Genomic DNA, 24,091 nt, shown 5'->3' with positions numbered 1-24,091 from the left:
GGGGACAGAACTCATAGTTTTTAAGTTCAACTTTTTTTTTTTTTTTTTAAAACAGTTTTTAATTTAGTGCCCTGTTCCATGAAGTGTGAGAATGCAACAGCATGAGGAAGGGGCAGCAGGATCCTGTCTGTGGAACAGTCTTGGAAGGACACACAGCTCCTGAGCCCAGCCAGACATGCTTTTGGTGAAGAAGATGTGCAGAGGCAGTTGTACAACAGAGCTTTATAGTCAGAATGGATTGTACCAGGTTTTTTCGATGCAAAATGGAACATGACCCAAAATCTTCACAGAACAGAAGCGCTTTCAGGAATGCAGCCAGCTGAAGCTTGAACGCCCGCCTGCCTTTTTGCAAGAGGCCACAAACCGGTCACGTCCCAATCCACTTTTTCCTCCCCAGACGTGCAAAGTTTGAACTGTCCCATGCAATTTCCCTACAATGTCACGTGAAATGTTGTAATGCTCAGAGAAGTAGGCAAATGCTAATGGCAAACAGACCTGAACAGTATACTGCTCATGCAGCAAAAAAACCAGTTTGTTTTATAGGGAAACAGTTACAAGTGCATTTTGGGAGCTGGGGGAAAGAAAAAGAAAAAATGGAGCAGGTTAAGTGCCTGCTGGTCAAGACAAATCTGCAGTGGATAACAGATCAAAAGAACACCTTGCTTTACAGGGATGTAGAAGGAAACCCCAGATTAGATTTCATGGTTGACATTGTACAACAAAAAGGGGAGAGGGAGAACAAAACCAAACCTCAAATCAACCTGCAAGCAACAGGGTAATGTAATGCACAGAACCTGGAGGAAGCTTCACTATCTGAGCTGTGAAAGGGACACCAGAACCAAAACAGAAGGGGGTACGGAGAACTAATAAGCTCCATCAAAGACAGGGGTTGCTCACTGAGACACAGGCAAGTGCAAAGGGCTGGCCTGTAGTGCCCATCCAATGGTAACCGATGCTGCTGAGCAGGTACCAAGGTTTAATGCTGCTGAGCAGGTTTAAGTTCAAAGCAAAAAATAAACGTCTTCCCAAACTCATGGGATAGGAGGAGGCTCTCCACCTGGGGCAGGGAAAGGCAGCACGTTGGCTGCTGGGAGGCTCGGCCCAGTAAACATGGCTGCAGCAGGAGCTGGACCGGGAAGGGTGCTGTCTGAGCTACAGTGGTTGTCCCTCTCAGTGTAGGGAGGCAGCCGGTGTTTTACAGCGTGACTGTAAAATGCCTGAGAAGCAAATGCCTTGCCATGCTAACACGTCCCTGTAGACAGTTCTGAAGCTCTGAATATCCTCATTTCTACATGAGAGTCATGTCCCTGAGAGGTACCGAAGGGAGGGGATTCTAGTATATGCAAATTCAAGGGTGGGAAATGCAGAAAAGCATTGATTTTTCTCTCTTTTTCAGGTTAGCTTTGCACTTTGCATTGTTTTCCCAAACTGCATAGCAGCTTACGTGTAGTGTCTGAGACACTGGGGCCACGGAAATCAATGGGGCTTCATGAATTCCAACAGCAGCACCAGTAAGTGCTAATTAAGCTGCTGTGCAGAAAGGTCCCATTCAAAGGACTCCAAAATCACACACACTCTCTCTCTCATTCTGGCCCTGCGGCTGCTGTTTTAGAGAGCTGTACCATAGCATGGTCTGCTTGATTTAAAGCTCATCAACTGCTGGGTGGAGCAATGGCCAATACCACCTTTCTCATTAAAAAAATAGGAAGGATAAAAAGTTAAAGACTTGAGACAGGCGAGCACGATGCGTTCATGCGGCATGTTTTGTTGCACTCCTCTTAACAAGACTGGAATTTCAGGTGTGCAGATTGGAATAGAGCAGGGGCAGAGCAGGAGGCAGATCCTCTTTGCCTCCCACACCTGTCAGCTACCTGACAGGGCATCGCTGGAAGGAGAAAAAATGACAGCCTGGAAGCAGGCCTGGAAACCATGCCCTGAACCTTCCCCTTACTCAAGTACATCTCAGCTGGATTTTCTTTGTGTAACGAATGCACCAGAACAGCAAACACAGATGTAAAGCTTTTGTTATGCCAACTCTGTTTTGAGAGAATATATGACAAATGGCCAAAGCTTTACACATCTGCACCTGTCCTGGTGTGACTCGTAAGAAAATATGGAGACAGCCATGATAGAAGAGTCCGCTGCGTGTACATGCAGCCAGCCTACAGCTCCTCATAGTCCCCACCTCCTCGTGGCTTGCTCACGGTGGCTCCTCCTCCTCCAAGAAAAGCCTCAAGTTCATCTATCTCACTATTTTTCTCCTTGCTCTTCTTTTTCTTTTTCTTTTTCTCCTCTTTGCTCTCCTCCTTCTCTTTGCTCTTCTTGTGTTTGCTCTTCTTTTTCACAGACTTCTCCTCTTCCTGCAAAATGAGAATATTTTTATTAGTAAATCCTCTGAGTATGCCAGTAACCCAGCATATATCACCCTGAAACTTGGCTCTGACAGCAACCTTACTTAGGGTAAAGCATCTACAACCAGGGCTGGCTTAGACTTAATTCCCAAAGACCCTTCTGTGAGTTTGGACAGAAGAGAGGAAAGACCATCTGGTTTATATGTAGTAGTGGTCTGTCAGGCAGCTTGTGCCCAACAATACCACAGTATTGGACTGGCAGAAATGTCAAAGACAAAGCCTCCTGCAGACTTCCCTTGCTGCCCAGAATCAGGTCTGCGGGGGACACTCCTCTGCTTAGAAAAAAAGTCATGGTGCTATCAACAGCCTCAGCCCAGCAGAGATGCACTGCTCTATTTAATCCTGAATTTTACAAACTTGCACACTGCCTTTTCAAAATTCAACTGTTCTAAAAGCTTGCTTTTAAGCTTAATGGTCTGCAGAGCCTGGGAGGCACAGATCCAGCTGTAGGATGTGAGAATGGACAGAAGTCCACCAGGTACACAGGGTACACTGTAGAAGGCCATCCCTCTCCTTGACTGGGAGATAATATGGGAGATCAGCTCTGAGGAATTAAATAGTACCTCTTTGCTTTTCTTTTTCTTCTTCTTTTTCTCCTTAGAAGGCTGCTTATCTGTTCAAACAAAAAAACCAACACTGTTTTTAGTCATTTTAAACCATAAGAGATCCAGTTCTGCCCTGTGCTGATTGCTGAGAACAAAGTGCTTCATTCTGGAGCTGCATGAGAAGGCAATCCTGACTCCTTAGGACAAACCGTGCCTTCAGAAACTAACACAGGCCCCAGCAGTCACACTCTAACTTAACCCTATACATCTACTTTAATTATGAGCATTATATTATCTATATTATTCTGTGTTATGAACACTGACTTGGGCATTCACTGTATCACAGCTACTAAGAAACAGAGACCAGTTCTACAAACTGGTCCAAAGGCCAAATCTGGGACCATTATTAATTCCAGAACTGAAGAAGAGCTCCTGGGAACAATTTCCCTCTGACTACTAAATATTCAAAACCAGATGGAAATCTTCTGTGAGTCGGGTTAGGAATGGAAGGACCATTCAGTACACGGTGTCAGCAGATGGGAACACCCTGACTGGCTAACACTCACCACTGTTCAAACTGTATATGGAGACTGTGCCATCACGAGGCCAAAGTGTCAGTGCTGTAGCCCTGCTCTACAGGGGTGGCTACTTTCATGGTATCAAATGAGTCCCAGAGTCCATCACTGTCAAAATGTTTGTCCCAGGTTATTGTGACTCTGACTTGGCTGCCGATTTGACTGCTGAATGTCCACTGCCTTTGCACAAAACCTCTTTGAACAGGAGAGTATCTACTTGGCTGTTTCACAGGAGGCTTTATAACTGCACCACATTTCCCATGTGGTACTCGACTGTCAATCTTACCTACACACTCGGTTGATCTGTAAATACAAGTCAGCCATGGAGAAGTCTAATTGCTGGTTAAGCTCCAACTGACTGCCTACCTATATTATGTTTTTATATTTATCCCAGAAAGAGAAGATAGGAGGAAGCCATGTTGAATTATTAAATGCTAAACTGATGTTAAATTATTGACCTGGCCTCTGCAGATGCACTTTTAGCTATTTCAAGCTGTGCTGTTCGGCAACTCAAAGCGACAAGCCGATGAAGCCATTACAGCCTGTGACACCTTGCTTACACTTTTGGAATAGCTATTGAAAGAGATCTCTCTCTGATGCTGCTTACAGCTTTTTGCTCCCCTTAAGTACTTAACTTCCCATCTTTCATGGTGACATCAGGGGCAGATCTATAGGAAGCTGCTTTGCAGTTATGCCAAGACAGCAGATTATTTGCGTGAGTAAGATTTGTTCCCTCAGAGGATGGGGGGCCTGAGGAATGCTTCGGTTGTGATCAGAGCCCCACCCCACCTTTCCCTAAAATAGAAGAGCAAATTGGCAGGGTATGTCAGAGCATTTTGCTCAAGTTGATCCAAATTCTTGAGGGGGTGGACACTGCAATGCTGAACACCTCTTCCCAAGCATACAAGAGTAAGCAGGAAGCCTTATACAGAAGCAGGTTGTGAAAGATGTGCTCCGGCTTCCAGTTGGGATGAAAATAATACACAGCTGATGCCACGGAGAGCCAAGTTCCCCCACTCCCCATGGGGAAAAACTTAAAGAAAGTTATTTGTGCTGTATTAGACCACGTTAAAGACTCACACAGGGCACTGCATGAAGTTACAGGATATTTTATTTAGTGCAAATTGTTTTGCTTACACCCTGGAACCATTTTAGAAAAAAAACAGATGCCTGACAAACAAAATCAGCAAGAGTGGAAATAATGTGTGACCTTTACCTTCCTCACTGCTCTCCTTGGGACCAGTTTCCTCCAAACCCAAACCAAAGAGATCTGAGTCATTTTTCAGTTTAAAGGAGTGGACTGTTGATTTCACAGGTTGGGGTGGCTTTGCCAACGAGGTATCATCATCAGATATTTCAGAGAGATCTTCCCGGACTGGGAATTCATCCTAGAGACAAGAAGAGGCAGACAACACCGACAAATTTTTCAACCAAAATCTCTAAGCATTTTGTACACAAAGACATTAGATGTCAGCAGATGGGGAGGAGGGAAGCTGAACTGAGCTGTTATTGCCTGGAAATCAATGCTCTTCATCTCACAAGCTCTATCTATTTCTTGCCTCTGTAAAATGCCTCAGCAGCACTGGTACTGGAAAGTGTGCTCTGTTAACATTCGTGCTACCAGAATAAATTCCTGATACAAAGGGATTAAACGAGACCTTCAACTGTGTTAGCTCAACAGCATCAGCCTCTAACTGCCCTGGAGAAGCACCTCTGTTTTGGGGAAAATCAAGTCTAATAGGCTGAAAACTCACCTCCAGACCTGACAGACAAAACCTTTTTGCTCTGTAGCTCTCTGGGGTCTTGCATACCAGAGGCAACATGCAGCAGGACCAAGGAAGCAGACTGTGTTTGCAGAATAACTCCTTTCATCGAGTCAAAAGGGAATATGTTCCCAGGGCAAATTTGCCCCTTCAATGTGAGCTAAAAAACAGGATGCTGCAGAGACTGGACATCACCCAAAAATCCTCTGTCTCTGCATGATGAGAATGGAAATGAAGTTTAATGATCTTCTGACACCTGCCAACTGATCCTCTTCAGAATTCTTTAACCACCCATTCTTTATATCCTCCATACAGACCAAACATGGCCTCGCTCTGCTGCTGGTCTAGGCAATGCCCCCCTCCTCCTTGGTAACGGTGGTGATTTTACTGCTTTGCCTGACCAGTAAACCTTGTAGTTGAAAAGCATTCACAAGTTGTGGGGCACCTCCCTGACACTGCTGCAATGGCAAGCTGCCTCACAAATCCTGTTTCTCATCACTGCATGCTAAGAGAAGTAAACTTGCTCCAAATACTTTTGCTTTCATATTAAAGTGCCAAGAAAAGCAGGTACTGAAATGCTAAATGAATGGAAAAATTACTTAATAAACAGCACGACACAAAGGCAAGGTCAAAGAAATTGGAGCAACCACCCTTTCTGAAGGATTCTGGAATGATGCAAACACATCGCTCCTGAACAAAATACAAAATGCTCCAGATGCAAAACCGCTTCTGAACACCAGCCAACACAGACACCAAGAGTACCCCTGAACAGCAACTGCCCATCCCAAACCATGGTTAGCAGTTTCTAGAGATTGCTTTGCTGGCTGCAAGTACAGATCACTGAAATCAGGGAGATCTAGAGCCACAGCAGCAAGTTCCTACAAGACCCAGAGAAGATATTTGTGTTTTCTCCATCTCTGCACGCCAGGTGCAGAAGGGACTCCTGCTGCACTGTGCGTTTGAGCAGGCACCTGCAGGCAGCACTGAGCAGCTGCCCACGTGCTGAACATCACAGAGACATTATAGGTAACCTGGCTATAGTGGAAAGTCCTTCTCAGGCAGATTTTCCTACTTCAGTAGGAAGCTTTGCCAAGCAGATTTTGTTATGGCCTTCTGACTGCTGGACTGACTGGCACACACACACACCCCTCTACATGTTAAAACTTTGGGTGAAAAACCATTAGCTCTTTACTTTACACCTTCTACCACTGGACTGACCACACTTTGGACTTACTGAGAATAAACACATTAGAGCCCATAAGCACAAACCTTGTCACTGTGTGGCTTCAACAGTCAGAGCATTAATGGGTTTGAGCTTGTATCAATCTCTTCAGGTTGCTTAGCACCTGACTTGCTGTGACTGCTGCTGAGAGATGGGACAGCAGATGAAACCTCTGCTCGGTGAGACGCCTCAACACTTAAAGATCAGCTTCGCAGCAGCACACAGCAATTCATGCACGTTATTTACCATTTTCTTCTTCTGGCTGTCAGAATCCTCACTTTCAAAGTCTGGGTCATCCATAACAAATGAGAGCATCTGAGTAGCTATTGGTCCCTCTTGATCACTGTCAGACTCCTCAGGCTTTTCCTCTTTGACCACTTTCTGCTTGAGAGCATGTCCTTTGCTTTGGGAAGTGGTCTTTGGGGCCTGGACTGCTGCTGGGGTGGCAGCAGCAGCAGCTGGCAGGCTAATGTTGACCTTGCTGCTGCTGTTTCTTTCAGACCCAGAACGTGGAGGTAAACTGTCAGGAGGCTTCGGGTCAGTTGCTTTGGTCAAAATTGTTTCACTCTGTGGTTTCAGAGAATTTCTGGAAGACCTGAGAAGACAGAAGAAAGTTGTCAAAGCCTGTCCACCCTCACTCTGAAGCGAAGCACAACGACCAATTAATAGCTGAGCCTGCCTCAAGGGCTGCAATGTGTATCTCAACAGGAGAGGCAGTTCATCCTACGGGGGTGTGTGGTCAAACACATACCACTCAGAGGCTGAAGATAACCCTCGTGTCCCTGTGGATGCTGATGCACAGGTGCCTGCACCAGCAGGCCATGCCTGACTATCACCCATAGGACGTGGGATGTGAAGAACACAATCCAGGTCATCATTCTCCAGCACAGGTGTGGTGAATGACTTCTACTCCCTTCACCACAAGACTCCTCTGTCCTCATCACATTGCTATGAACAGACATTCAGGCACTCAGTTAAAGTCTCTTGTTCAAACTTGAGAAAAAGGCTGGACCATTCCCAAGCAGAGAGGTGCCAGCAACCACAGGAGCACAGTGCTCCAAGGCATGCTGCCTAGGTGCAGTGCAGAAAACACTGCACAAAGCAGTCACACCTAAAGTAAGTACAGCCCCAGCTTACAGCTAAAGGAACTGGCTGATAGAGACACCAAGATTTCCCAGAGGCAGCACAGAAGTCAGTGGCAGGACTGAGAAGAGGCCCAAGTTTGCCAGCACAACCCCACACTTGAGGCTGTGCTTCGTACCTTTTTTTTTCCTGCTCCATGTCACTGTCTTCATCAGGTATGAGTACGACCTTAGAGTCCTTCACCTCTTCCTCCTCCTCACTGGAGAGAGTGATGTTTTTGCTGGCCACCTGTTCTGGTGCCAGCATGGGTCTGCTGGGGATTTTGTCATCCAGATCCAGGTCATCTTGGAAACCAGCCACCATGGGGTTCCCACCAGGCGCCTCTCCATCGCTGCAAAATAGACAGTGATCAGACACAGCACCCCCAAGACGTGTCAAGACAGACATGCCTCCCCTTGAACATACACTGCTGCTTGCCTGGCTTCTCCAGTCAACTTCAGGGTCAACATCCCTTAGCCTGGGGCAGCCGCACCGCCAGCCCTCCCCCTGTGTACAGCCCAGCTGCTGTCCCGTGGGGGGCTGGATCTGCTCCCTGCAGGCTGCAGCGGTGACACAAGCCCTGTATAAAATGGGCCACAGAAAGGGGTGTCACACCGGCGCTGCTTCTGCTCGAGCTGAAAATAAGTGGCTGGAAAAGGTGAGCCTCAGTGCTACAGAGCGGCTTGTACTTCAGCTCTATCAGAACATCTCTGGTCCAACATGCAAGGATCAGTCAGTTAAATCGTGGGAACTGCTTGCCTTAATCCCCACATCCTGTAATTAAACCTGATCACATACTGTCACTGCTATGGGAATTCACTTGCAGTTATTAGCTTCCTGGAATTATTTCTATTTCTCTGGTGCTCCCTGAAGCAGGCAGCTACCCAGACACCACAGCCATGCTTTAACATTCTCCAAATTAAATTAACCTAAGGACACACTTTCAGAGCTAGGAGTCTGTCAGACTCCCTGGATGTAACACAGTTATGTGTTCAGAGCCATCTTGATAGAGAGCTTCCCAGCTGAAATTACCAGCTGAGGATTCTTGTCTCAATGTCCCTAGGACTCAATGATTTTAACACTTTATGAAGCATTTGCTTATGTCAGGAATATAGATATTTATCTTAGCCTCAGCTGATGAGCCTTTGCATCACCCTTCCTCATTCTAGTTGCTTTATCCACAACAGATACCCAGCTTCTTTCTAATAACCTACCCCATACACAGCAGTCACTGTCATTTCAATGATTTGATACGGATTGGACAAACACAGCCTTCATTTGATTTTAGAGTCATAAAAGTAATCACAAAACCCTAAAATCCTTAATCTGGAAGAAAGTGGTGTTCCCAGTCACTAGCACACAGCCAGCTCTGGAAGAGACAGTGAGGAATGGTGTGCTGACAGGCAATGCTGAGGCCTTAACACAGTCTGGATGACTGTACTACTCACTCTGGCTCTTCTTATGGCTAGTTATTGTCATTAAAAATCTTTAAAACAAGTCATTTAAAGAATTAATACTTCTGCCAATAGATAATGGGAGTTATTTGTGACACACGGGACACCATGCTTACGACAACTGGTGCAGCACATTAAGAGTGATTACAAGCAATGCTTGTCTGGGTTAGAGTGCTAGGGTGAGGGCTGGCATCCGCTCCCTCCTTCTGCTTTTGGTGTAGATCCCTCCGCTTCCAGGACTCACAGCACAGCTCGCAGCTAAGCACAGATAGGCTGCTGAAGAGCCCCTTCATCAATAACACTGCTGCTCTCATACTGAGCCAGAAAGGAGGCACACAGCCTGTCCCACACAAAGGAGAAGACTGGTGCCCAAAACAGCCTCCAAGGCTGGATGAATTACAAGTGAGATTTCTGAGGTCTGCAAAGCACTGGCAGGGTTTCCTCTTGAAATGCGCTGAAAAGAAAATGGAGTTGCATCTTAAAAATGGCAGGATATTATTCTGAACTAGTGACACTGCATTTTTTTAACACGTCACTGCACTATTAAGCATGGGGACTCTTCAGAGATTGCTGCCACTGTCCTTCCACCACACATTATATGAGACTTGAAGCCTTTAAAGCATTCCCAGTCCGAACAGAACATCCATGTGTGTACACACACCCGCACAAAGTGGGTCATCTCCCTTTGCAGCGAATACACTGCCTCCATCTATAACTTCCACAGAAATCACTAAGTGACAGCTCGAGAGCAAAGCAATGGAGTGAACATACGTCAGGAAAATCACTGCTGCAGTATAAACAAGGTCTGACAGTGCAAAATTAGTATCAGCTTGTGGTCCTGAGGTTCCAGCTGGAAGGAATTCAGAGCATGCAAAAACAAGCACATTGCACCACTCTCTCCAACACTTGACGTGCTGCCAAGCCTGCGTTGGTGTTGAGCCAACATGTTTGCAGGCGCAGGTACCCACCAAAAACGACTACGTTCACCGAGGTCTGCGTCTGAGCTACTGATCAAAGAGCATGTCGGGGTTTCCTCAGTGAGCCCTCTGTCGCGTACACAAAACGGCTGCTGGTGATGAAACAAATCCTGCTGCAACCTGAGCACATGGTCTCAAACCCAGGTCGACCACATTCCAACAGCCCTGCTGTGCAGCCAGTGGAGCCAGACCCACGAGCAGGCAGCAGAATCCTCTTGCCACATCAGTTTTTGGGGCTAGAGAAAGAGGAAAAACCCAAACTCTAATAAAGCAGATAAGTTGAGGGAATCACACACGCAGGATGAGCCTGCATAGCTGTCTTCTAGAAGATGGGGCCTTCTACTCGTGAATCAGTGTCCTCAGCATCTCTCACTTGGTCTAGTGCAGCTGGGTACCACTAAATAAATAACAGATGCCACAAAAGCAAAGAACCAGTTCAAAGCCCTTCAGATGTAGGGGCAAGGAAATCTATTTGATGTTTAAGATAAATGTCTAGTGGGGCTGAGAAGACAGATCAGGAACGCTGTTAAGTACAACATAAACTCACTTTCAGACACCTACAGACCACCCATGGACCTAGGCCAGCCTGGCAGGAGGGACGAGGGGAGCCTATTTGGAGCCAGATTAGCTCCTCTGGTGCAGTCACATACACACTGGCTCAGGGCATCAGGTTAAAAAGCAGCAAATTAAGTTCTGATACAGCAAACTGTGAGATTGAACTACCCTCCTAATTAACCGGTAAAGAAACTAATTTGGGGAGTTCTCTTTATCGCAAGCTAGAGAACCATAACACGCCATTAAACAAAACCCAGGACTCCATTAATCTCTGTAGATCTGTGCTGGGATTTAGCTATAGCAACACCAAGAGACATCCGTAAGTGCTGAAATTCTCAGCAGCTGTCTGATCTTTGGGCAAGAGTAACCTTGTTCCATAGGCATGAGTGCATTCTTCACTGACAGCACCCTTACGAAAAAAAAAGTTTTTTTCTAACATTACTGCTCTTGCTTCATTGTTTAGAGATGTTATGGAGTAAAGAATGGAGGAGTTCACATGACATCATTCCAAAAATTCAAAAATTCCCTACATCATCAAAATGGATGAGAAATACAAGACTTTACAGCCTCTTTCTGAAGCTCAGAAAAGCAAAGTTTTTACAAATGGAAGCAAACAGAGCCCTGAGTTCAGGAAGCAGTTTGGTTACATACCATAACATCCTGCTTCCAACAACGGGAACAAGACCTTCCCCTCTTCCCCAAGGAGCTGCTCTCTGTCAGAGAGCAGCTGGAGTGCACGGAACTCTGCCTGGGGATGGACAAGGAGCCAGCTTAGAGCTTATGGGTGAGGATTCAGGAGAGGACAGGTGAAGGTGACACTGTAGTCGGTGCCTGCTCCAGCCTGCCTGACCAGGAGGAACAAGTGTATCAGGCCCTCTACAAAAAGACAGAAGCAGCCTCATGTTCACAAGCCCTGGTCCTCATGGACTCCAACCAACCCGATACCTGCTGGAGGGACAAGACAATGAGACGTAAGCAATCCAGGAGTTTCCTGCAGTGCACTGATGAGAACTTCCTCCTCTGAGTGACAGTCAATGAGGACAGGTGCTCTGCTGGACCTCATACCCACAAAACATGAGGGGCCTGTTGGGAAGGTGAAGGTCAAAGGCAGCCTCGGTGAAGTTCAGGATCTGGAGGGCAGGGGAGAGGGTAAAAAACAAGCTGGACTTTAGCCTCTTCAAAGATCTGCCTAAAAGAGTCCTGTGAGATAAGGCTCTGGAGGGAAGGGGGGCCCAAGAAAGCTGGTTAATATTCAAGAATTATCTAGTCCAAGCTCAACAGAGGTTCATCCCAACAGTCAGGCAAAAATGCTAGGAGGCCTATGTGGATGAACAAGGAGCTACTGGACAAACTCAAACACAAAAAGGAAAGATACAGGGGGTGGATAAAAGAACACGTAACCTGTAAGGAATAGAGAAACAACTTTGAGCAACCTGATCTAGTGGAAGGTGTTCCTGGCCATGGCAGGGGGGTTAGAACTAGATAATCTTCAAAGTCCTTTCTAATCCAAACCCTTCTATGATTTTGTGATCATCTGAGAATCCAGGGATGAAATCAGGAAAGTGAAAGCCCAAAGGGAATTGAATTTGGCCAGGGATGTCAAAGACAAGAAGAAAGGCTTCTAAAAGTACATAGATGGTAAAAGGAAGACTAGGGAAAATGCAGGCACATTGCTCAATGAGAAGGGGGACCTGGTTACATATGCCCTGGAGAAGTACTGAATGCTTCCTTTGCCTCAGTAATTACTAGTAAGACTGGCCTTCAGGAATTCCAGGTCCCAGAGACCAGGAGCATAACGTGGAGCAAAGAAGATGCACCCGTGGTGGAACGAGATCTGGTCAGGGATCCTGGACAAAGCAAAACTGGACAGACATAAGTTCATGGGCCCTGATGGAACACACCTATGAGTGCTGAGGGAGCTGGCAGATGTCACTGCGAGGCCACTCTTGATAATCTTTTATCAATCATGGTGACTGGGAGAAGTGCCTGAAGACCTTCCTGAGGAAGAAAGCAAATGCCACTCCTATCTTCAAGAAGGGCAAGAACAAGGACCCAGACAACTACAGCCTGGTCAGCCTCACTTCAATCCTTGGGAAGGTGATGGAGCAGCTAATCCTGCAAACTATTTCCAGGCGCATGAATGACAAGGAAATCATCAGGAGTAGTCTGCATGAATTTACCAAGGGGAAGTCACCCTTGATCAACTCGATGAAAGTCTATGATGCAATAACTGGCCTGGTAGATGAGGGACGAGCTGTAGATACGTGGACTTCAGTAAAGTCTTTGACACTGTCTCCCATAAGATCCTCACAGGGAGGCTACTGATGTACAGGCTGGATAAGCAGTAAGGTGGATTGAAAACTGGCTGAATGGCTGGGCCCAGAGAGTCGTGATCAGCAGCACCAAGTCTAGTTGGAGGCCAAGTAGCTATCAGTGTATCCCAGGGACTGAATACAGGGCCCAGTACCGTTTATCATGTTCATTAATGATCTGGATGGTGGGGCAGGGTGTACCCTCAGTAATTCTGCAGATGACACCGAACTGGGAGGAGTGACTGATGTGGCAGAAGGTCATGGGGCCACCCCAAGGGATCTTGTCAGGAGGGAGAAACAGGCTGACAGAAACCTCCTGAAGTTCAACAAGGGGAAGTGCAAAGTCCTGCACCTGTGGAGGAACAACCCCATGCATCAGTACATGCTGGAGGCCACCTAGCTGGAAAGCAGCTTGGCAAAAGAGGGCCTGGGGGTCCTGGTGGATGCCAAGTTAAACATAACTTGGCAAGCTGCTGCAAAGAAGGCCAATGGTATCCTGGTCTGCATTACACAAAGTATTGCAAAAGCAGGTCGAGGGAGGTGATCCTTCTCCTCTACTCAGCACGGGTGAGGCCACATCTGGAGTACTGTGTCCAGTTCTGGATGCTCCTTAGTACAAGAGAGATGTGGGCATACTGGAGAGAGTCCAACAAAGGGCCATGAAGATGATTCAGTAACTGAAGCATCTCTCACATGAGGAAAGGCTCTCCCACACGAGAGCTGGGACTGCTTAGCTGAGAGGCAGCTTGGGAGACCTTATAAACATACTGAAATACCTGAAGGAGGGTGCAGAGAAGATGAAGCCAGGCTCTTTTCAGTACTGGCCAATGACAAGAGGCAAGGGAGACAAACTGAAGGAAGTTCCCTATGAACATTAAGAAAACCTTTTTCCACTGTGAGGGTGACCGAGCACTGGCACAGGTTACCAGAGAGGTTGTGGATTCTCCACCATGGAGAAATTCAAAAGCCATCTGGACATGTCCTGGGCAAGCAGCTCTGGGTGGCCCCGGCTGAGCAGGGAGGTTGGACCAGATGATGTCCAGAGATGCATTCCAACCTCAGTCATTCTGTGATTCTGCTTCACACATGAAACGCACTCTGCACTAAGGCATTCTCACATGAGCTAACTGCAACACTCTTGCTTACAAACAGCAAGGCAACTGCTCTTATTTGAGTAAGGTAAGTAACTTCACAAATTCTCAACACACAGCCATTCTTCTGCCACATCTTCAACAGCTCTTCAGTTTCAGAGATTACACTCGGTTACAGCACACCCAGAAGAAACGCTGGCAAAATGCGGAAGCTTAACACTCGGGTATCTGCTTAAAAATGATCACGAGACCTGAATGCATCTCTAGTATGTTCTGAGGCTTTGTTCCTCACCCAGATGCAGGAGGAAAACAGATTCCAGTATTTCATTTTTTAAAACCAATAAAATATCCATTAGGTTTCAGCGATTCCATAGGAGCCTTCTGTGTTCTTTAGGTCAGAGATACATTTCTGCTGCAGTAGATTTTGTTGCAACTACAACCACCTATTCACTGCAGTAGAAGCTGATTATTAGTGAAGTCTTATGTTGCTCCTGGGCACCATGGGGTTGTAACTGGCATTCTGAAGGAAATCAACTATTGCAGGTGATGCCCAGAACCACACCTACATCTCTGAAGCTCAGCACATCTGGCCATTGTGGTAGGCCCTTTTTGGCAAGAAACAGAAGGTAAAATTGTCAGACCACTGAGAAAACTGTCTGAACTACATAAAAAACCAGAGCAAGACATGGATGCTAAGCTGCAGAGAAGTAATGAGCATCTGAAATTGCAGGTATGCACTGCAAGGTCTTCTCCTAAGGAAACAGATGTGTTCTGACTGCAGCTGGTTACCACTGTCATCAAAGGATGAAGCTGTGAACAAGTCCTCTCTATGCTCTGTGAAAGCCCAAAGGTGTCTTTCTCTCTGCCCCCACCAGCTCATATGCACTGGAAGACTAGAAAGATTGGGGGCAGAGCACAGAAGGGCATCACAGTAATCCAGAACATGGCAATTCTACAACCAAGAAGCAGGGCTCTTGTACCACTGTTTGAAATGTTTGGCTTTTTGTACAGTTTAACAACTATTTGCTTCCAACGACTGACATTCTGGAGAAGAGAAGCCTTTGCTAAACATCCAACCTCCTACCCACAGCAAGAACTGCAGCTAAAGAGCTCTAAGGACACTCCAGGACCCAGTCCTTCAGCAAACCCCAGGAAGGTCAGGCTTGGCTCTCCTGACATTTCTCTATTAAACAGAGAAAAATATCCCAGCTTAGCCACAGTCGCGAACAAGACACTTTGTAGGCCAGCATGCTTTTAGCAACCACCCCTTTTTCTTTCTTTCCTTCTTTCTTTCCTTCTTTCTTTCCTTCTTTCTTTCCTTCTTTCCTTTTTTTTTTTTTAAATAAAACATCCACGTGTTCTACCATCACAAGGGATGATGATTCAGGCTGACCCGCATTATACAGGCATTAAGCCTCACACAGCATTGATTTAAAGTTGTTGTGGTTGAACTAGAGAACACTGAATCATGACAAAGATGCCAAAAAGATGCAGAATCCACCACATTCACAGACGAGCTCTATCAGCATTTAATTATTCTCCTGGTTAATCTAGTCTTGATGACACGAGGCAGCAGGCAAGGACTATTCTAAGCAGAGAGATGCAGAGCCTGTGAGCATGCTTACAGTCTGCTTTCAGACAGCTTGCTGCACATCCTCTTGTGTAAGCAGCTCAGTATACGCAATCTCTTTTCCCTTTTTTTGGTTAAAAAACATCAAAGCTAGGAAAAGAAAAAAAAAGCAAAAAAAGCAAAAAAAGCAAAAAAAAAGCAAATCCAGCCTACAGCATAAGCCCAGCTTCCTGCCATATGAAAGATAAAATTATAGAATAGTTTGGGTTGGGAGGGACCTGTAAAGGTCATCTAGTCCAACCCTCCTGCAATGAGCAGGGACACCTTCAGACCAGGTTGCTCAGAGCCCTGCCCAGTCTGACCTTGAATGTTTCCAGGGAGGGGACATCTACCACCTCTCTGGGCAACCTGTGCCAGCCTTTCACCGCCCTCATTGTAAAAAATACCTTCTTTATATCTAGTCTGAATCTACCCCCTTTTAGTTTAAAACCATCACCCCCTGTCTTATGGCAACAGGCCCTACTAAAACGTCTGTCCTCAGCTTTCCTGTAGCCCCTCTGAGTACTGGAAGGCTGCTCTAAGGTCTCCCCGGAGCTTCCTCTGTTCAGGCTGAACACCCCCAGCTCCCCCAGTCTGTCCTCACAGAGAGCTGTTCCACCCCTCTGACCATGTTTGTGGCCTCCTCTGGACCCGCTCGAGCAGGTCCTTGTCTTTCCTGTGCTGGGGGCCCCAGAGCTGGCCACAGCACTGCAGGGGGGTCTCATGAGGCAGAGGAGAGGGCAGAATCCCCTCCCTGGACCTGCTGGCCACACAGCTCTTGATGCAGCCCAGGGTACAGCTGGTTTTCTGGGCTGCGAGCACACATTGCCAGGTCATGTCCAGCTTTTCATCCACCAAGTCCTTCTCCACAGGGCTGCTCTCAATCCCTTTACTCTCAGCCTGTATTGGTACTGGGGGCTGCCCTGACCCTGGTGCAGGACCTTGTACTTGGCCTTGTTGAACCTTATGAGGTTCACACAGGCCCACTTCTTGAGCTTGTCCAGGTCCCTCTGGATGGCATCCCATCCCTCAGGCATGTCAACCGCACCACTCAGCTGGGTGTCATCTGCAAATGTGCTAAGGGTGCACTCAATCCCACTGTCTGTGTCACTGATGAAGATATTAAACAGTACTGGTCCCAATGTGGACCCCTGAGGGACACCACTCATCACTGATCTCCATCCAGACACCGAGCCATGACCACCACTCTCTGGACGTGACCATCCAGCCAAGTCTCTATCCACCGAACAGTCCATCCATCAAATCCACATCTCTCCAATTTAGTGAGGAAATGCTAAGAAGCGACATTAGAAATGTAAAGAGAAATAGAAAGGCACCCACTAAGGTTTATCTGGAATCTGCAGGCAAGCATGAAGTGACACTCTCAACAGAGCACAACCCTTTCCATCCTTCCTTCTAGAATCCCATCGAGCCATGGAGTGCCCCCAAGTGTCCTCCAACAAACACAAACCCCTTTACAATGCCTTGGGAACAGCAGTACCAGGCCATGGGGGAGTCTGGTCATGCTCTGGGTCTCTGCAGTGGGAAAACATGCATTAGGCAGAAAACCCATAATATCCCTGCAAAGTGCATTGTGTTCCAGAAGGAGAACATCTCAACTGTTTCAACACATTTGGCCAGAAGGGAAATCCCTTCCCGACCCAAAGCAACCCAGTTGTTTAACACTGAGCATAAAAGCAAGACAGCAAAACCAGGAAAGTGGTAACTAGCTCATTCCCAGGGAGGAGTGTGTATCATTAAATGGGAGGCAGTGGACACTACAACTGACTGCCACAGCCAGAAAGGCTCAGGGGCAGCTACTTGCTCTGCAGTCACTTTCTGAACAGTTGTAACAGGTTAGCCAGGCCCAACTCATCATTCAGACTGCACATCCAGGTATGTCCTGGCTTACTCTCCCTCCATCCTCCTTTCCTTACCTTTCACTGTCAACACGGTGTTTAGTTTGGGGTTTCCCTTTGCCCTTCTGTGGGGCTGGGTCTTCTAGAAAGCTGTGGTCCAGGCTGTCATCGGGAACAAAGTCCTCCACACTCTGTACTTTTGCAGGGGCTTCAGGGTGGGGAGGAGGAGTGGCAGCAGCAGCATCTGGATAAGCAACAGTAGTTGTAAAACAGAGCGTTCACCACAAGCAATACAGAAATTTGCTTTTTACAGATCTATCCTGCCCAGGGCCTCTTCAGCACACAGACAGCAGCCACAAAGTAGGACCTCTGCTACACAGAAAGGGAAGAGGAAGGGTATAAACAGGATACTCAAACCAGACCAGAATCCTGCATGAAGGCATTCACAGACCACACATGGCCACTATGGTTTAAGATGCACCACGCTGACCCAAGCTCTTAAATAGTCTGAAAAATTCTCTAGCATGGTAGCTGACTCTATTCTACAGCTGACTCTATTCTATGACTGTCTATACCACAGCCAGATTTTACACCTATGCTGTGTGCACCACAGCTGTGTGATGTCCCTTCTTTATTCTCTTACCTTTTCCAGACTGTTCAGTTCACCCACTCACCTCCTCTTGCTTTTTCATCTGTTAACTGTCAAAAGTAGAATTGTTCACACTGTGCTTTTAGATGCCCTGTGTAACCACAGCTTAAGACCTACTGCGAATAGACACTCGCTTTAATATAGATTATTTGCTGAGACACCTTTATTCATCTTCAAGGTATCAGGACGAAAACGCATGAAATTAGCATAACCAACAAGCCTAAAGTGATTAACCTTTTCAGAATTTGCAATATTCAGCCTTTTTCTTCTGCCTGGACTGCACTTCACATCTAGGCTCTTTTCTTATGGGTGAAGAAGATTTGTATATTTTTTCTAGACTTTGATCTACTAGAACAGCTTTCAGATCACTTTTGCATATGAATAACACTATTACTAATGCCATAGAGTAGCGTTGGTGTAAGAAAAAACACAGCCAAAAGAATTACTATTGCAAGACTTCAAGGGAAAGCTTAAACAGCAGCTCCCATAAAAAACAAGTATTACTTTGTGACAAGTGATTTTTCAACTGCTTTCCAATTAGCTAGTCCCTAGGTATGTTCCAGTAGAGGTGCAGACCCCTGTCATGCTACATAAACCTAATAACATGGACAGATCAGCTTTTCCTAGCTGCCTTTTGCAACCCACCCAAAAAGCACCCTTGAGATACCAGGACTGCAGGTCACAAGCCTAAAACAGTTCTCAAGCTAAGCAATAGACTTTAAAAAAATAGAAAACAAACAAAACCAAAGATCATAACACTGGTAGTAGACCACTTGTCTTTTTTTCTACATATCAATATGACATTTTTTTTTTTTATTGACAAGGGATTTCTAACATTTGCTCCTCTTTGTTTCTGGGTAGGAAGGGTCATAAACAAAGTAAAATGGGTGTACTGTGTCATACCTGGTAACAGATTCAGGATGCAGAACATTGTGTGCAGATCTAAAATTGAAAGATTTCAACATCTAAAACTGCGAACTGTGTTCCCAGCACCTCCTCCTTTCTTTCTGTGGGTGTCTCAAGAGTGCTGTGAGCTCTAGGGATTGACAGTTTGAGAGGGAGGGTATTTCCAAAGGGTGATTCAAACCATGTCATGCTAATGATTTTCAGGCAGTGCCAGCTCTGCAGCTCCAGTTAGCTTCGCAAACAAAGTGAATGTGACAGGCAAATTAAGGCCCAAATCAGTAAAACTACATGCAACAAAACCCTTGATGCCTCTGCCCTGCATCTTCATCCAGCAAGGGTTTGGACGGAATGCTGCACTACTCTGCTCCATTGTGTACCAGCACTAAGGAAGAAGTCAAGGCAGGCTGCCCTCCTCCTCAGACCGTCTCTGAAGGAGTGTATTTCCCCAGAGGGGAATGTGCTGTAGAGCCTGGACTTACATGATCATTTCTGGGTGAATAACCTTTAAAACCAGCACTCTGCTGTTCTCTGTTAACACACAGGAGCCCCTTTGAGCTGCTACACTTTTGTGAAGACAGTTCTTCAAATAGCTTCTCTAACAATGTTTCTTGCTATTCAAGACGCATTTGTGCTCCTGGTAAGAAGCTGACACTTATTTTATTAGTGTCTCCTGCGTGTTCAGTACCTTCCTTATGAAGCATGCTCAGCCACCACCCAGCTGGCTGGACACAGTCCCCATCCAAGCCCAGCACAAAGACAAACCAAACCGCTGATTAGGTGAAAAATCTCCTTGGAAGCATGCTGCATACACAGGGCCCGTGGCCTCAGACAACCATCCAGCCTCTCACAGGGGAAAAATTAAAGAAAACCAGAGAAACACTTAGGGGTGACACCCTGCCTAAGACACTGCGCTCCAGCACCTACCTGGCTGGGGAGGAGAGGGGTCTGACGCAGGAGACGTCCCAAACAGACGTGAAATAATGCTGCGCTTCGGTGGCGGGACTGCAGCCGGAGGTGCTGGGGAGGCTATAGCTGGTGGAGGTGCATGTGGCTGCTGGGCCTCGGGTGCAGGCACTGGTGAAAAAGATGGAGGTGGTTCAGGAGAGATGGTGGAGCTTGTGGAAAGCAGCTGGGGTGGTTGTGGGGTGCCAGGGCTGGAGCTGCCCGTCGATGTGGAGCTCGGAGGTACTATGGGTGACTGGGAGCCAGAGGAAGGGCTTTGCCCATTAGTTGTTAGTGGAGACGTGTGTCCTCGACTTCGGGCTTCCATCATTTCAAGGAAGCTGCAGGGAAGATAAATTGCAAATATAAGGAATGAAGAAAACATGCTCAACAGAGAATCGAGCACGATGCTGGGATGCTTTGGCTATGTGCTGAGCTGGGAGGGTACAGGTCTGCTTTCAGAGATGCTGCAACTCCCTGGGCCACAATAAACGTGGTTCACCGACGTGAACTAAACTCACCCAATCTGCATCGAGGTGTGGAGAATCTCAACTTGTTTTGTACTGCAGGATGAAACGTACATTTGCAATGCTGCTGGGAACTCCCTGGATAGACAGACTATAACAACATGCCAGGGCTTGAAACACAACCTTAAGTCAGTTCTTGGACGTATGTCTCTAAGAGAGTAAGTGCTACAGGAATGGCACATTTTTAGAGTCAGCAGAAGAGATCAGAGTGTTCAAGAAAACTCAGATGCTATAAAACCCTCTTCTTTCAGCCAAGAATGGATTTGAGAGGAAAATCCTTGAATGTCAAAAGAAAAGAGCTATCCAGAGGGCTCACAGAGGACTGACTGCAATTATCCTTCTTGCAATGTGTAGATATACAGGCAGTCTTCCCCCTGCACACACTCCCCCTGTGTGGGAAGCAGTGGAGCCAAGCAGCAGAAGCTCTGAAGCAAGTTGTGCTCCTGGCTGGATTCCTGTCTAGAAGAGCAATAAAGCCTGTACTGCTATAGAGAGTGAAATGCTCTATCGTTTCTGAAAAGGAAACCAAGCCTGATCCTGCTGCTGCCTCCTTCTGCAGCCCATTTGGTTAGCAGTCTTTTCACAAGCTGTATGCAAAGAAACACTAACAGAAAGCCAGGCTTTTACTATTAAATGATCTCAAAATAAGATCTGCTACATGCCACACATCTGAGAGATATAAAAAGGACACCCAAAGCAAAGTATCATGTATAAAATCTAGTAGATGTCATGGTCTTGCCTCTTATTTCATTAAGCCTGATGAACTCGTGCACAGTGGTTCTGGGTTCAACTGTTTCTGCAAGACAGACTTGGTTGTGCGCCAGGCAATGAGTATGTCAAAATAGAGACTCCTTTCCCATACAGAGCATGACCTCCTCCTTCAGGGACTTGAGCCAGACAGACACCTTCACTGGAATGACTGCTAAGCAGAAAGCAAACAGCAGGGACAAAAATACTCTAACCCTCCTTGAGATTTCATTTCCTATTTTAAGAAGCAACCTGATACACTTTTAAGGAACAAATTAATGTACTTTGTGACCAGTAGTATCTGTGGAGCCCTAGACAACAACATACTTAGGAAGCTGTTACTTGAACTGGCAAGCCAGGAGTCCTTCCTAAGGAACTGGCTAAAGCAGAGGTAAAGGATAGCACTAAAAATCAGTATTAGCTGGGAGAGAAATCCTTGGCAGAGTTCCTCAAGGATTAGCCTTGAAATATATTTCAGCATTTCAATGAAGTGGCACAGAGACCAGAGAAATACTCATGACGTTACTAGTTGGGAGACACCATCAACAGAGAGGAAGACAGGGACAAGATACAGAAAGAACTGGATGATCCTGAATAACAGAAATGGGAAGAAATTCAATAGTACAAAGTAAATAGTCATCTGCTCAAGGGCTAGGAAACAAGTGCTCCAAGTTCACCACACAGGAATCGCCGGGAAAAACTCGCCTCATTCCAGAAGGCTGGACTAAAGGCTGCAACTGAGCGATGCCTGGGAGAAGCAGAAAATGAGGCTGGCTGTTGCATGGCTGTCCACTGTTTATCCTCCACCACTGCTCTCAAGGCACCTAAATTAGTGCCACACTGTGGCAGTCTCACTGATGCTTTCCCCAGGATCTGGGGAAAGGCTTACGTCCGTGTTCCACCCAGCAGACTGGCTACAACAAAACAAAGCTCCTAGCAGATCTAAGATCAGAGCATGCTACAGAGCATCTGTTCCAGCATCCCCCCCTCCCAGGGGACTAGTAGCTGGGGTGAGCTGTGCAACACCACATTCCACTGAAAATGATGCATCGTTTGTCATGCACCAAAGAGAAAACATAAAGGAGCTTAACTCTTGCACTGAGCTCTCAGGAGACTGCATCAGGTTTGTCTGGAAGGTGCACAATGCATCACACACCCCATAAGAACGTATTCTCAGTGCATCTCTGGCACTGTGCTGCAGAGCCGAGCAAGGGCACATCACTCCTTTCTCGACGACCGGGTCACTGTACCCGCCATGCAGCATCCTTTGAGGCGGGCTACGCGGGGCATCTGCGAGGAGAGAAAGAGAAGCCAAGCGTACCTGCAATTCAGCCCTTGTCCAACAAAGTGAATACTCTGAATCCACAAAGCCATGTGAACTGCTATGGCCTGCAAAGCCATCCATAAGACATGCTGTGCAGGACGTGCGCTCCGCAGATCCACGCCAGAACAACCAAGTGCTAAACTCTATGGTTCCTCCCCTCTGAGCTCTGATTCAGGGCTCCCGGCGAGCTGAAAGCAGGATGGGTGAGCAGCTCTGCTCTGTGGTGCTCATTCCTCCTCCTTCTCCCAGGCCCTACTCAGGGTTAAAGACTCCTGCCTCCCGACTGTGAAGAGAGATTAATCCCAGCTGATCTACATGTACCCTTGTTCCTGTTTATAGCAACAGCCATCCTGGCTGGAAGGCCTGCAGGCTTGCTCCCTGCTGCATCCAGCATCCAAGGTACTGATGCCAGTGCTGCTTGCTTTCCTGGCTGAGCTGAGCTCCCTGACTGCCTACATGAGCACCTAAATTACCCGTGCTACACGAAAACAGAACCAAACAACCTCTGAGTCTCTGACCAGGATGCTGGCTCCCACTATCAAGGCAACTGAGTGGACTCAGGTAGGATAAGACAATTGTACACTGAAGACTAAGGAACAAGGATCCTTTATGAAGTATGTACAAAGTATGTGTATAGTCATTTTAGGATACAGAATATGAGGCTCAAAGAGTACTTAAAGTTGGACCCAACACAGTGCAGGACACTCTTTATAATACCAGGGTATTTGAAGATTTACTGTGCTTTGTACTACCAAAACTGCCCATTTTGGAAACAACCTGCTTTGTTCTAGGCAAGTAGCCAGCTCCAGAGGGAGGGAGAGCTGCGACTACCACCTGTTTCTCCTGCAGAAACACATGAATTTTAAGAGCTAGAGGGAAAAAATGCTGCATAAATGAAGTATTAAAGAGTGTCATCCTTCCCTCTAGCTCAGCTAGTCTGGAGGATAACACATATGCAGGATTCTTCCACACCTGTGCTCCTGTGCCTTGCTCACCTACATTATGTAAAGGGCATAAGAACAATAGACAGCAAGTTATTTTTAGTAGAAAGATACCATAGTTATTTGGGGACAGCATGACACAAGCTCTTACCCCAGCACAGCACCAAGGAGAGCTGTGGCATGTGTGCTTCGTGTCACCTTCCTCATCTCCAACCAGACATGTGGGCCAAGCTCTGTGCTGTGTGCCATGACACCAGGGAAACAAGGATGGTCTGATATCAGTTTTATATGGGCTGCATAAACCAGCTCTGCTGAGCTTTCATATTCATATCTTCTTCCGTGAAAGAGGTGGGTGTAAAAACAGCATACATGAAAATGCTGCCAGCAAGCTCTCAGTAATTTCCAGAGTGGAGGTGTCTAAGCATCCTCCACACTTCAAAAATACTACATAATGCATGAATGCTTTCTCTGGCTTTACACACACTCCTCACAGGCACAAGTGTGGCTGTTTTGGGAACACACCAGGCCAAACCTGCCATGTGTCTGTTTTTTCTCATATT

At 46.7% G+C, this 24,091-nt stretch overlaps 1 protein-coding gene across 3 annotated transcripts in view; it reads right to left on the bottom strand.

The window, feature by feature from the left end:
- Positions 1 to 498: 498 nt before the first annotated feature.
- Positions 499 to 24,091, bottom strand: part of RABL6 (RAB, member RAS oncogene family like 6) — a 60,256-nt gene continuing 36,663 nt past the window's right edge. For all 3 annotated transcript variants that reach the window (XM_074923423.1, XM_074923424.1, XM_074923425.1), the window contains 7 exons: positions 19,975 to 20,333; positions 17,574 to 17,739; positions 7,778 to 7,990; positions 6,763 to 7,111; positions 4,748 to 4,919; positions 2,975 to 3,024; positions 499 to 2,360 (listed from right to left, as the gene is read on the bottom strand). In XM_074923423.1, coding sequence (XP_074779524.1) covers positions 2,163 to 2,360; positions 2,975 to 3,024; positions 4,748 to 4,919; positions 6,763 to 7,111; positions 7,778 to 7,990; positions 17,574 to 17,739; positions 19,975 to 20,333 — 1,507 coding nt within the window. In that variant the 3' untranslated portion in view covers positions 499 to 2,162. The remainder of the gene's footprint in view (positions 2,361 to 2,974; positions 3,025 to 4,747; positions 4,920 to 6,762; positions 7,112 to 7,777; positions 7,991 to 17,573; positions 17,740 to 19,974; positions 20,334 to 24,091) is intronic.

Source organism: Athene noctua, chromosome 20, assembly GCF_965140245.1.
Source record: "Athene noctua chromosome 20, bAthNoc1.hap1.1, whole genome shotgun sequence".
NCBI lineage: Eukaryota > Metazoa > Chordata > Aves > Strigiformes > Strigidae > Athene > Athene noctua.
This window is presented reverse-complemented; position numbering and strand designations above follow the sequence as displayed.